At 35.1% G+C, this 12,500-nt stretch overlaps 1 protein-coding gene across 8 annotated transcripts in view; it reads right to left on the reverse strand.

Annotated features, from left to right (window-relative positions):
- The window catches only part of LOC133766490 (sodium channel protein type 1 subunit alpha), a 77,810-nt gene extending 65,608 nt beyond the window's left edge, over positions 1-12,202 (reverse strand). For all 8 annotated transcript variants that reach the window (XM_062200195.1, XM_062200199.1, XM_062200179.1 and 5 more), the window contains exon 1: positions 11,939-12,202. In XM_062200195.1, coding sequence (XP_062056179.1) covers positions 11,939-12,202 — 264 coding nt within the window. The remainder of the gene's footprint in view (positions 1-11,938) is intronic.
- Positions 12,203-12,500: the final 298 nt, after the last annotated feature.

The following is a 12,500-nucleotide window of genomic DNA, read 5'->3' on the forward strand; positions in this document are numbered from 1 at the left end:
AGTTTATGCCAAAATAAGCTTATCTTTTAACTACATTTTCTGAAAACCATTTGAAATATTTTTGTATTTGTCTTCCCCATTTTACACATAAGGAAAGTTTTCAGACACTAGACCAGATGTTATTGTACTGCAAACTGTGTAAATAAATCTCATATAGCTTTAAGCAAATCAAGATTCATGAACTGCTCACTTCATTTTTGATTTATAAAACAGGATACTAGGTGGCTTATTTTAGTGAAGTATCTTAAGATGCATTAAATTTAAGTATTTTAATAAAATTGCATTTATACAACTCCTCAAAATAATTTCTATTGCATTCAGTAGCTTCATTACAAAACCAACAGTTCAAACCCAGAGGTGAAGGAGAAAAGACAGATGGCAGCATATAGCTGGAAATGGGCTTTTCTGAACAGCCCAAGGCTGATATGAACATTGACGTGACTGGTCCCAGATGCTGGCACCAACAGTTTGTTCTTCAGTAGATTTCAGTCATATCTATGACTATTCTTAAAATTTGTCCCTTCAATCTGTCCCTAATGTGTTGTCCAATGTGAAGTAATGCTATAACTAGTACTGAAACAGTATTTTACACTTTGTGTTTCTGTGTGGGTGCAAACTGATGAAATCTTTACTTAATATATACTAAATCGATCTTCTGTATATAAAGATAATTGAAAATGAAAAAAAATTTGTCCCTTCACTTATTTGTTAAAGGGCTAAAATTAATGCTTGAATTACAGTCCTATAGAATGTTAAAAAAATCACTCAATCATTTTAATATATGAGTAATTATTTTCTGCCTCAGAACATGGCCATTGTTACTGAATTAGAAACTTGATTGTATATATGAAAAATCATTTCAAAGATATATTTGCAGAAGTGTAAAATTCTCCCAATAGAGGTTGTCCTTGCTTGTCAGTAAATTCTTCATATGTAGTTACCAAAGTCAAGTAACATTTATTGAGCACCTTTATGAGTTGGTATTACAGATGAGCATTGTAGACACTTGGAAAGTAGCATGGAGCTGGTTTTACTTTCAGTTGATTTCAACTCAAAATGCATGTATTAAATGTTTAGCAAAATATTTGCAAAGCCTTGTACTACAGTCAAAACAAAGATATGCTAGTCATATCCAAGGAATTCTAGAACTAAGGAATCTTCAACTATCTACAATTCATTCTTCTAGGAGAAAAACAAGAAAAATCAGTGGAAGGTTTATGGGGGCCAGCACTTCCAATAAAAATACAGGGTGAACTACAAGTCTGAGCCACAGTAATGATTTTAACATTTCTAAAAAAATACTTGCATTAACCACATTCACAAGAGAAAAAGGAAGTAGGTGAAATAAATTTTAAAAATGTTTTCTTTAACCTTATGTATCTACCACTATGTATATTACCACTTATGTATATTACCACTAGAAAGTAAAGACAACTGTAAGAATTATTGAGATATTCTACATCATTTTTTTCTCACTATCCCAAATCTTCCAAATATGGCCTCAGCCCGTTAGGCACCAGTAGACAACTTGGTTAATGACTGCAGACATAGAGTAACACCACTTATTGTTCAGTTAGGTAATACCTTCTTTAGCAACCCTTGGTTGGTAAAAATAATTTCCTATTTTAAAGAAAATTATTCCACAGAGAAGCTGGTAAACACCACTGGCAATCAGCAATTTAATGATCTGGTGAGCAGCATTAGGATAATTTAAGTGCAGTTTATCTTGTGCAGGGGTATAGGCACTACAGTCAGATGTTTGGTTCATTAACTGACTCTGCTGCCTTAAAGCAGTGAGATTCTGGACAAATTACTAACTCCTCAGTGACTCAGTTACCTCCTCTGAAAAGTGGAATAAATGAGCATAACTAATAGTGCTGCTGTGATTCCAAATCAGTGGGTCATATTCTGATGCCTTGCACTGTGTGCTTTACATAACACAGATGATTCTGTATTAGCAGAGCTATCAATCTGGCTTTGTTGTTTTTAATTCATAATTTTGAAAAATCACTAGTGATTGTCCAAATTATCAATGTTGTGATATACATGAGTTAAAATCCTTCCCCTTGATCTAACCACATAGTCATTAAAGAAACAATGATGTTATAGTAGGTTGGTAGAAACTGCTACTAGGAAAATTTATTTTTTACTATTTAGTAATATTTTCTTTTGGTTTATAGAAATTATTTGTTCATAATTTATTTCCAGGATGAACATTGAATTGAACAATCTATGGCTTAATTTTCTTTGGTAAATATAGCCACTACCTTATACTTTAATTCAAACTAGAGGACATATTCTTAAAAGTACTTAGCTTTAATATAAGCTAACTTTGTATTTTATCTAAATGTTATCAGAAAATTGCCAATTAACAGGACTGATTCCAAATGTATTGTACTTTCCTTGTCTTAAAGTAAATCTAGTAAAAGACAAGAAGTGATAAAGAAAATTGAGCTGTGATGATGAATAATATAAAAACTTTTGAATGTGTCCCTGGCTGAATAATTTATCCTTTAGCCACAAAGTTTAAAACAGGTAATTTTGAACTTATACATCAGCAATGTTTCAAAATTTTCTTCGGAAGTTAATTTTTTGGAATATTTTCTCATAGGGAAAAAATCTATATGTTACATGTAAATCTCCAGACCCAAAAGTCTATCTAACTCTTAAGTACAATTCTGAATTAATGGCACTATGGAACTTGACCACTTGTATAAGCTGTTACTCTGAAAATGGCAATAGGCTCTCAGTTGGCTCAGCTTCTGTCCAAAAGTGAAATCAAATATCTCCCAGGTCTAAGATGCTATCTTAGGAAGAGGTTCTAGCCAGTAGAAGCAGAATGGGGACCAGATGGCAAGAGGAGAGATGTTTCAGAGTTTGGAGTATGAAGAACTAACTGCTTAGAAGACCATGAGATTCTTGTTAGTACGCATTTTGGAGGACACTTTTCATTCTGAATCAATTCCATGGCATCTAATCCTATGTTTTTGCCTGAAGATGCTCTACATGATTTCATCTACATCTCTTATTTGTTTTAACCTGTGGATGTAGGCCAAAACTTCTTTCCTTTTCCAACTCACTGAGAGATGAAAAATTTTTCTAGGAGGTTCTCTGCCTGACTCTGAAGTGAGCATGTAATATTAACTTTTTTTTCTCTCATAGTCTAATTTAATTTTTCCTTTTAGTATGGTTAAAACAGTAAAAATTAAGGATGATCAGTCTAAAGAACAACCCATGACAGTGACGTACCTGTACCCCACCAAGTGTTAACATATAGCCTTCACTTAAATACAGATGTGTACTTATTTTTTTATTTGACAGGTAGAGTTACAGACAGTGAGATAGAGAGACAGAGAAAAAGGTCTTCCTTCCGTTGGTTCACTCCCCAAATGGCCGCCATGGCCGGCGCTGCATTGATCCAAAGCCAGGAGCCAGGTGCTTCTTCCTGGTCTCCCATGCGGATGTAGGGGCCCAAGCACTTGGGCCATTCTCCACTACCCTCCCAGGCCACAGCAGAGAGCTAGACTGGAAGAGGAGCAACGGGGACTAGAACCTGGTGCCCATATAGGATGCTGGTGCCACAGGTGGAGGATTAACCAAGTGAACCATGGAGCCGGCCCTCAGATGTGCACTTCAAAAAATGGATTATGGACTAGAAGCCCACAGAGATTAGGTGGTCATCATACCTGCCAATTCTTGACCTATATGTCAGTAATGACAGATCTGATGTTTCAAGAGAAATCCTAAATATGTGTTATTGTGTATGGATTTGTGACAAAGAGAGATAGACATAGATATCTTGACTTATAAGTATTGGGAAGTAATTCAAAATTTTAAACAGTATTGTGTAACTCCAAAAAAAAATATGTGGACTTGAGGCCTCATACAAAAGGGAAGAATTTCACCTATAGAATAGACTGTAAAATTGCAATTGCTTGTCTCCATGCTTTTCAGTTGTGTCGAATAGGGGTTGGGATCAGTGGAGGACATGGCCTCACTGAATGTGCCTAGCTACATTCTCATTAGATAATGCTATAGATGTCCCTACCTGTATCTAAAAGAAAGGAAATCTATAATCATAATTCAAATGGTAAAATATGGAGGTGAACTATACATCAGCTCTGTAATATCAGTATGTTCCATGGATCTGCTTACTTGTGTGTGCTTAGCTGATTTTTCTTTGTCTGGAAAGAACAAATTTGAGTCTCAGCTTGATTACAAACTTGCTGTATGGAAACTATGAGGAAATTATTACACTTTAATTTTTCCAGTCCAAGAGAAAAGATGATAATAATAACAACTTCAGGGTTGGTTTGAGTTTGAAATGAAAAAAAAAGCAACTATGCCTTTAGTGAATTATAAAGTCTTTCATAAATATAAGGGTTATAATGTTTTAAATGCATGCCTATGTGTCTAGTTCTTAAATATACACACATAAGAATATCTCTGTTTGTCAAAGCAGTGTCAATTTTCAAATTTAAATTTTCAGATTCAATATCTTCCCCTCAAACATTATATCACAGAAAATGATGCCCTCAGTTTTCTACAATCTGACACCTAAACATCACACCTTCAAAATAGATTCTGATTTTAGCCGCTACTCTTTAGGCCCAGCCTCCACAAAGACTTCCAGATTATTTTTCTTTGATTTATTAGTTCACTGTGTTCTCCATAGAGAAACTAGTATAATTTTTAGTAATGTAAAGTGGACCATGTCACTTCTGTACCAACAAACTTAAGAATTCATTTTTGCTCTAAAAATAGACTTCACACTCTCTAAGATCTACTAAGAGGTGGCCCTCATAAGCCTCAGGCTCATTGTCTCAACATCATCTTACTCTCCTTTTAGTTACTACAATCTAGCTCTCTTTGTCTCCTTATATACTATTCCTTTTCCCTGGGAGACTCTTCTCTCCTCTTTTTTAGCCTTCAGATCTAAATTTAAACACCATTTCCTAACAGTTTCCTGAATCAATTCTCTTTTTTAAAAAGTGCTTATCATTGTAACAGAAGCTGGTGGGAAATAAAATTTTCTAATTATTTTAGAAGCAGATTAATATAATTGAATCTCCAAGTTCTTAGTTTTTCACAGGCAGAGGAAGCCTCAGTGGTGAGGTGAAAAGTCAGGCTTTGGGAAATACTACCAATATAGAAGATGAGGATAATAGCTTGCAAAGTGGCATGAGTCAAGGGACAGGAAGAGCAACAAAATTATTCAGGTTCTGTCATTGACTTCTCTTCCCACTGGTGTAAAAATTGGTCTGATTGCAAACCCAATGTAGCATGGCAATGGGACACAGAACTTTACAGATTTGGTTTTAAATCTGGTCCCCATTACTTAGTAGCTTTGTGATCTTAGGCAAATTACTTACCTTCTGCTGCATTATTTTAAAATAAAAATAAGATCTTTCTTGGAAAGAACTGAGGATTAAATAACAATCATAAATATCCCAACATACAGTAGAAAGAATGCAGAGCTATTGCTTTTGCCTTCCTAGCACGCTATCTTCTTTACTAGTCCCCATTCTCTTCCTTCTGGAGAACATCCATGCTCCATTGTCTGCCCACGTGGCTTGGGTGAAGCTAACCCAGCTCCTGGCAATATGGGTCAGTTTGTGACACTGACCTAACCCATGAGACCATCACATTCCCATGGCCACAGTGATTGGCTCAGTGGAGACCATGGAACCTAATTAGTGACACTTCCAGGACTTCTGCTAGAGTTTTTAAAGAAAACTTCAGCTCTTATTCTTGGGATTATCAGCTTAGTTGGTAATTGGATGTTGGCTTAGTGCTCTCAGTAGCTGTCTCTGCCACCCTGCAAATGAGGTCAGCGTAGGAGAAAGTAGAACAAAAATGGAGGACTGTCCTGACAATGTCATTTTAATACTATACCAGATCTTTTTTTATTATTTTTTATTTGACAGGCAGAGTTAGACAGTAAGAGAGAGAGACAGAGAGAAAGGTCTTCCTTCCGTTGGTTCACTCCCCAAATGGCCGCCATGGCCGGCGCTGCGCCAAACCGAAGCCAGGAGCCAGGTGCTTCTTCCTGGTCTCCCATGCAGGTGCAGGGCCCAAGCACTTGGGCCATTCTCCACTACCCTCCCAGGCCACAGCAGAGAGCTAGACTGGAAGAGGAGCAACGGGGACTAGAACCTGGTGCCCATATAGGATGCTGGTGCCACAGGTGGAGGATTAACCAAGTGAGCCATGGTGCCAGACCCACCAGATCTTTTTTAAATACTGAAACCAAATAAACTCCATTGAGTTCCTTTTTTTAAAAAAAAAATTATTGTTGTTAGATTTTGGTCGCCTTCAACCAAAGGGTCTCTTACTATTATAGCCACTATTTCATAAATGCTAACCTTCATCTTATGTGGCAACACATACTCTTGAGACTTTTTCTGAAACAGACTGGGAGATGAAAAAGAAAGGAGAATAAGAAAGAAATAGTGAGTGAGAGGAGAAAGATTAAGAAGCCAACTACAATGCCTAGGATGTAAGGGAGAGTCTAGGTGACTGGAACTGACGATATTCAAAGAACAGTTGTTAATTAGAGACTTTCCATATGAAAATCCATGGAATCATAAACTTTTAACTATCATATACTTATCTGATTTTATAAGTCATTTTACAAAAACAATCTAATCCAAATAGAACACAAGACAAGCAGCTCCATGCCTAATCTAACAATGAACAACTTCAATGGCAATGACAGACCAGGCATGGATTCCAGGCCCCTCAGGCAGTGCTCATGTAAAAAGGGAGCTGATAGAATTTTAAATTTTCAAATGGTATGTGAGATAATAAAACAAGGAGTACATTTTAAAAATGATTGCATGTCTGTCTTCCATAATTAACAAACTTATCTATTTTCACTAGATTGCCAAAATACCTCATTCTATTTCCAGTAAATTGTCACATTGTCAGAAGGCTATTTCCTCCCATGGTACTAATGAGTCATCTGTAATTTCAAGAACAAGAAGAGAGAGAAGTTTTCTGTAATAAGGAGTGGGTGGAGAATTTCAATGTACAGCCAAATTGTGTAAAATCAACCCAAGCTATGAAAGCAAACTGAAAAAAATCCCTTAGAAAAAAGGTGTTCTCACAAACTAAAGTGAGTCTTGCTATGCAATTAAAAATAATAAGCAAACAAAAAGAATTTGTTCTGAAAACCTCAGGATTAGAGTTAACATGGTATGGGAAATTGTATAACTGTCTATGGTGGCTTTTTTTTTAAAACCATGACTGTTACCTTGGTCTTGTGAAGACTTAACAAATATGAGGGTGAAAGTTCCTAATGCTTCCATACATTAGTTACTACTACAATATCACTGCTTTTGGTCTAAACTACCTTACCAGTTTTAGCAGAATCTTTGACCATTATATAACTTGAACATCTTAAACTGGGACAAAGAGGATAAAAATATGTGGGCATATGCCATCGGAACATACACCATCGGCAGTGACATTTCCATAAGCTCACTGACATTGCCTTTGTAAAAGATCACAGACTGCTTCCGTACAGTGTTGTCATCTCTATCCACACAAATTCCTTGCATGTATACCACTGCACCTCAGACTGAAACAGAAAGAATGGATTCTGCAGCCGCTTCTGTGTGCTAACGTTTGAATGTTTACACCCTCCAAAACTCAGGTTGAGATTCAGCTGCCATTGTAAAAGTATTAAGACGTGGGATGAATGCTTTTATAAAAAGATGTGTATGCTACCCCTTGCCCCTTTGCTCTCTCTCTGCTCTCTCTCTTGGTCTGATCTCTCTCGCCCTTCTGCCTTCCATCATGTGATGATGCAGCAAGAAGTCCCATGCCAGAGACCAGCTGCTTTAACTTGGGCTTCCCAGCCTCAAGAAAAGTGAAACAATAAATTTTTGTTCTTTGCAGATCACCCAGTTGTTATTAAAAAAAAAAAGTTAAGAACTGTGTTACAGTAGCACAAATGGACTGTCAGCTTTGTTAATTCTATACAATATTTAAAAAAATGAGAAGCTTTGTGTATTAATACAAACAGCCCATTAACTATTATATTGAAGTTCAAACTTAGGGAATCATTGGCCTGATTGATATTTGCATATTCCAACTCACCCTGGCAACCAAATCCACATCGTCAACATGAGTGGAAAATCTCATCCTAAGAAACATTTTTCCAGCTGATATTTGCACCATTAAACCCATTAGTTGCACCAAGAATACTGGATGTGTGTTTTGCATTGTTTTAATGAAAACCACCCCAACAATCTCAGATATCCAAGTTATTAAGATGAAACTGGTAATCAAATCTTGAAAGAATTATTCATATATTTAAAAGGTTGAGATTTTGCTAAATATCTCAACTAACTGAGCACTTAAAAGGAAACCTGTTGAAGTGAAATGGACACCATGAGAAACAATGACATGATCAGTGCTTGTCCTATCAAGGAACGACTTAATACTTTGTTTCTTTTAGTACTTTTTTATTCTACTTAATATCATTGGTTGAACTCTTTAATTAACACACAATTATTCTTAGGTATTTAAATTTAGCAGAAAAGTGATCCCCATTAAATATAAGAGTGGAAATAAGAGAGGGGAGAGATATATAGTTCGGCACATGCTCAATTGGACTTATCCCTAATGGTAGAGTTAGAAATGTGCCGGGGGATTCCAAATCAATATATCAGGGTGGTATGTACCAATGCCATCTCACTAGTCAAAGTGATCAGTTTCAGTTCATAATTGATCATAATGATAGGATTAAGAGTCAAAGGGATCACATAAACAAGACTAGTGTCTGCTAATACTAACTGATAGAATTAAAAAGGAGAAAATGATGCAACATGGGAAGCAGGATACACAGCAGACTCATAGAATGACGAATTCCCTAAACAACACTCTGGCCTCAGAATCAGCCCTTTAGGCATTTGGATCTGGCTAAAAAGCCCATGAGAGTATTTCAGGCATGGAAAGCCAAGGCACTGTGGAAAAAAAAAAAATGACGTAAATGAAAGATCTCTGTGAGTGAGATCCCAGAAGAAAGTATGGGCCATCAAAGAAGGAGGTACCTTTCTCTGAAGGGAGGAGAGAACTTCCAGCTTGACTATGGCCTTGTCTAAATAAGATTGGAGTTGGCAAACTCAAGAGGCTTCCCTAGCCTTGGCAGCTCATGACTAGAGCCTAGGGTGATTACTGACATCATAAATAAGAGTGTCAATTGTTAAATCAACAACAGGAGTCACTTACTCTCCATGTAGGATCTCTGTCCTTAATGTGTTGTACTATGAATTAACAGTATAACTAGTACTCAAACAGTACTTTATGTTTCTGTGTGAGTGCAAACTGTTGAAATCTTTACTTAGTATATACTAAATTGATCTTCTTCTGTGTATAAAGATAATTGAAAATGAATCTTGATGCGAATGGGATGGGAGAGGGAGTGGGAGATGGGATGGTTGCAGGTGGAAGGGCAGTTATGGGGAGAAAAAGCCGCTATAATCCAAAAGTTGTACTTTGGAAATTTATATTTATTAAATTAAAAAAATAATCAAATTTACTCAGAATTTAAGACTATGCCTCAATAATGAATCCAATTAGGAAAGAAAATTTACGACTACAAATAATATATAGGCAACTTATAGAAACCTTTAAAATACAAAAATGCAAAAGAAGGAAATTTCATTTAGTGAAATCATGTGTTCTTAATACACCATGTTAGTTTTTTATGATTTCAGTTTCACAAAAATTGCTTTTGCTGCTGAATGACTTTCATTTAAAGGTTTGTTTGATGTCAGCTCTGTAGGCAAGCCAAGGATATTCCTACCTTGGGGAAAAATCTTTTCTGATAACAATATTTCTCTTATCAGGTTGTTCTACTTGCACATTGAGATTTGTTCCAAAATTCCAAAATGTTTTCTCTTCCACCCACAATGTGCTTTTGTAGATAAGGATAGAAGATGTTAAATACAAATTCAAATGTGAGTCTAACAATATTCATAAGCATGATCTTATCCCAGGAGTCTGATAAGATTATCAGAGTTAGTCTTTCATCTAGTTTTAAGACATTTAAGTATTTTTAAAAGGTTTGCATAATTTTATTTTGCACTTGCTTTTATATCCTTTGTTTCATATATAATTCATGATAAACAATCATATATTTTTATTTGGGAACATTGACTCAAAACAGTGATGTTTATCAGTCTGAAGGTCTTTAATTTAAAAGATTAGAATATCTGGTTGTCACATAAAGAATCACTATACTAGTCAACATGCAAAAGCTTGAACTTTCTCAATAGCAAACTATTTGCTTTACAAATAAGGATGCAGCACAGAAGCTGGGATGCTAGATTTCATCCCTGTTGGATTAACAGGTAGATAGTGATGTCCGGCCAGAGAAGTGTGGGCTGGGTAGGCCTGCTGAGGATGGAGCCCACTTACCTGTAGCAAGAGCAGTGTCTTAATAAACTGGATACATTCAATTGCTATGAATAAAGTAACAGATTATATGACACAGATGAATTTCTGTGGAAACACAACAGAGGTCTTCTTTCTTAATTTTAAATAAGTTAAAATGGTTAAATAACTGGATTGTCTGCATTTTAACTTTCCTTATCCAGATAAAACTCTCATCATAGTTGATTGACTTTGAGCTTTGTCTTTTCAAATCTCAAATTAATTTCTAAAGAACTGATTTAGTGATAAAATGTAACTATTCTCAAAATTTAAGTGGGGGTTATGAGATGGATAATCTTTCTTAACTACTTACAATTTGACAGTACAGTGACAAAAAGGCAAAGGTAAATAAAATAAAATGAAATTTATGAAAAAATATTTTTGTTTCTTCTTTTGCTGTAAAATAAATTATTTTTTTTAAAAGGAAAGTGTTAGACTGATTGTATTCTGAAAAGTTAAAACAAAACTGGACATAGAGATTATGATCCTTTCATAGGGTTTTGACCTCATAAACTCTAGCAGTCAATCAGAAGTTATTTACAAAATTGTCTTCCATCCACACAGTAAAACTAAAACTTTTGGGTGCATTTGGCAAGGTCCAACTTCACATAGAACTGGGTCAGCAACAGAATCCCTAACGTTTTTGAGGTTTTCTAAGGCCTTTGTTCTACTAAAAAATTATAAGTATCCGCTTGGTTACAATCTTTGTGTCCTATCTGTCTACAGAGTTCACAAATGTATTACATCAGGTGAAAATGATAATAAAATGTTGCAAATTCATTGAAATTACAAATTTAATATAAAATCAATACAAAAAAGATTTTATCTTTTTCTTTTCTTCTTGGTCTGGTGAAACCATAATTACAATGAAAAATTGGGTGCTTAATACAAGGTATTTATATCAAACATGAGACATAAAATGCATGCATGCATTCAAATATTTTGATAGGTTCTTTAGAATATTATATTTTGTTAATTCTTACCAATAGCAATATATTTCTATGAAATGATTGAATAATTTATAAAAGTATATTTTATGTAGAAGTGCTTTTTACCTGAGAAAAATTGGAAATTATTAATTTATTATCTATAACATTATGAAGAATTAGAATATTTTTCAGTTTTTTTGTAGCCCCAAATTTGTTTCATGAGAAATTAATACTAATATTTTCTGAAGTCTTTATAATTCAGGATAATTTCAAGAGCAGAAGCACATACAATTATATAGAAATTTAATCTCTGAGAGAATTTAACTCAATAAATTAGCCATCTATAACATATTTTATTTAGGTATCTGTCAGGTGCATTTAGGATGCTTTATATGTTATAAATGATTTATTTCTCATTTTTCATGAGACAACATACATTTTCCATTTCTTAAACAGACAGATACTAACAACATTGTGGTAATGCAACATGTGTTGATAGTGCAACAGTTCCAGGTATGCAGTAGGCACTTAGCAGCAAAACAAGACTGATTAAAAAAAACACTCACTTTTTTATTGATATAGTAGGGGTCCAGGTCCTCCAGGGGCTCCGACACCATCTCTGGAGGAATGTCTCCATAAATAAATGGAAGGTTTTTTCCAGCTTCCAAGTCACTATTTGGCTTTGGGCCATTTTCATCATCATCTTTCTTGTCTGGTTTGGGATTCTTAGCCTTTTCTTCAGCAATGCGCCTTTCAATAGCTGCAAGAGACTCTCTGGTGAAGAAGTTGAAGCTGTCAGGTCCTGGTGGTACAAGCACTGTTTGCTCCATCTTGTCATCCTGCACATCTTAATTACCATCTACTCTGCATATGAAAGTCCTAAGTGAAGAAAAGAATACAGATACTTAAAGGAGAAGACTAGGAGAAGACGTTAATATCAATACATTCTTTTCATGGAATATGAACCAGAGGCTGTTAGTTTTAGTTTACTGAATTTGAAGTGAAATTTATAAATAAGAATTCTTAACAACATATTTTTCTCTGTCGAGTGTTGTAGAGCAGCCAATGTTTATTAATTCTTGTGCTTGACTGATATAAGAGATGTGGTATAAGATAAGAGAATGAAAA

This window comes from Lepus europaeus, chromosome 1 (genome assembly GCF_033115175.1).
Source record: "Lepus europaeus isolate LE1 chromosome 1, mLepTim1.pri, whole genome shotgun sequence".
NCBI classification, from domain to species: Eukaryota; Metazoa; Chordata; class Mammalia; order Lagomorpha; family Leporidae; genus Lepus; species Lepus europaeus.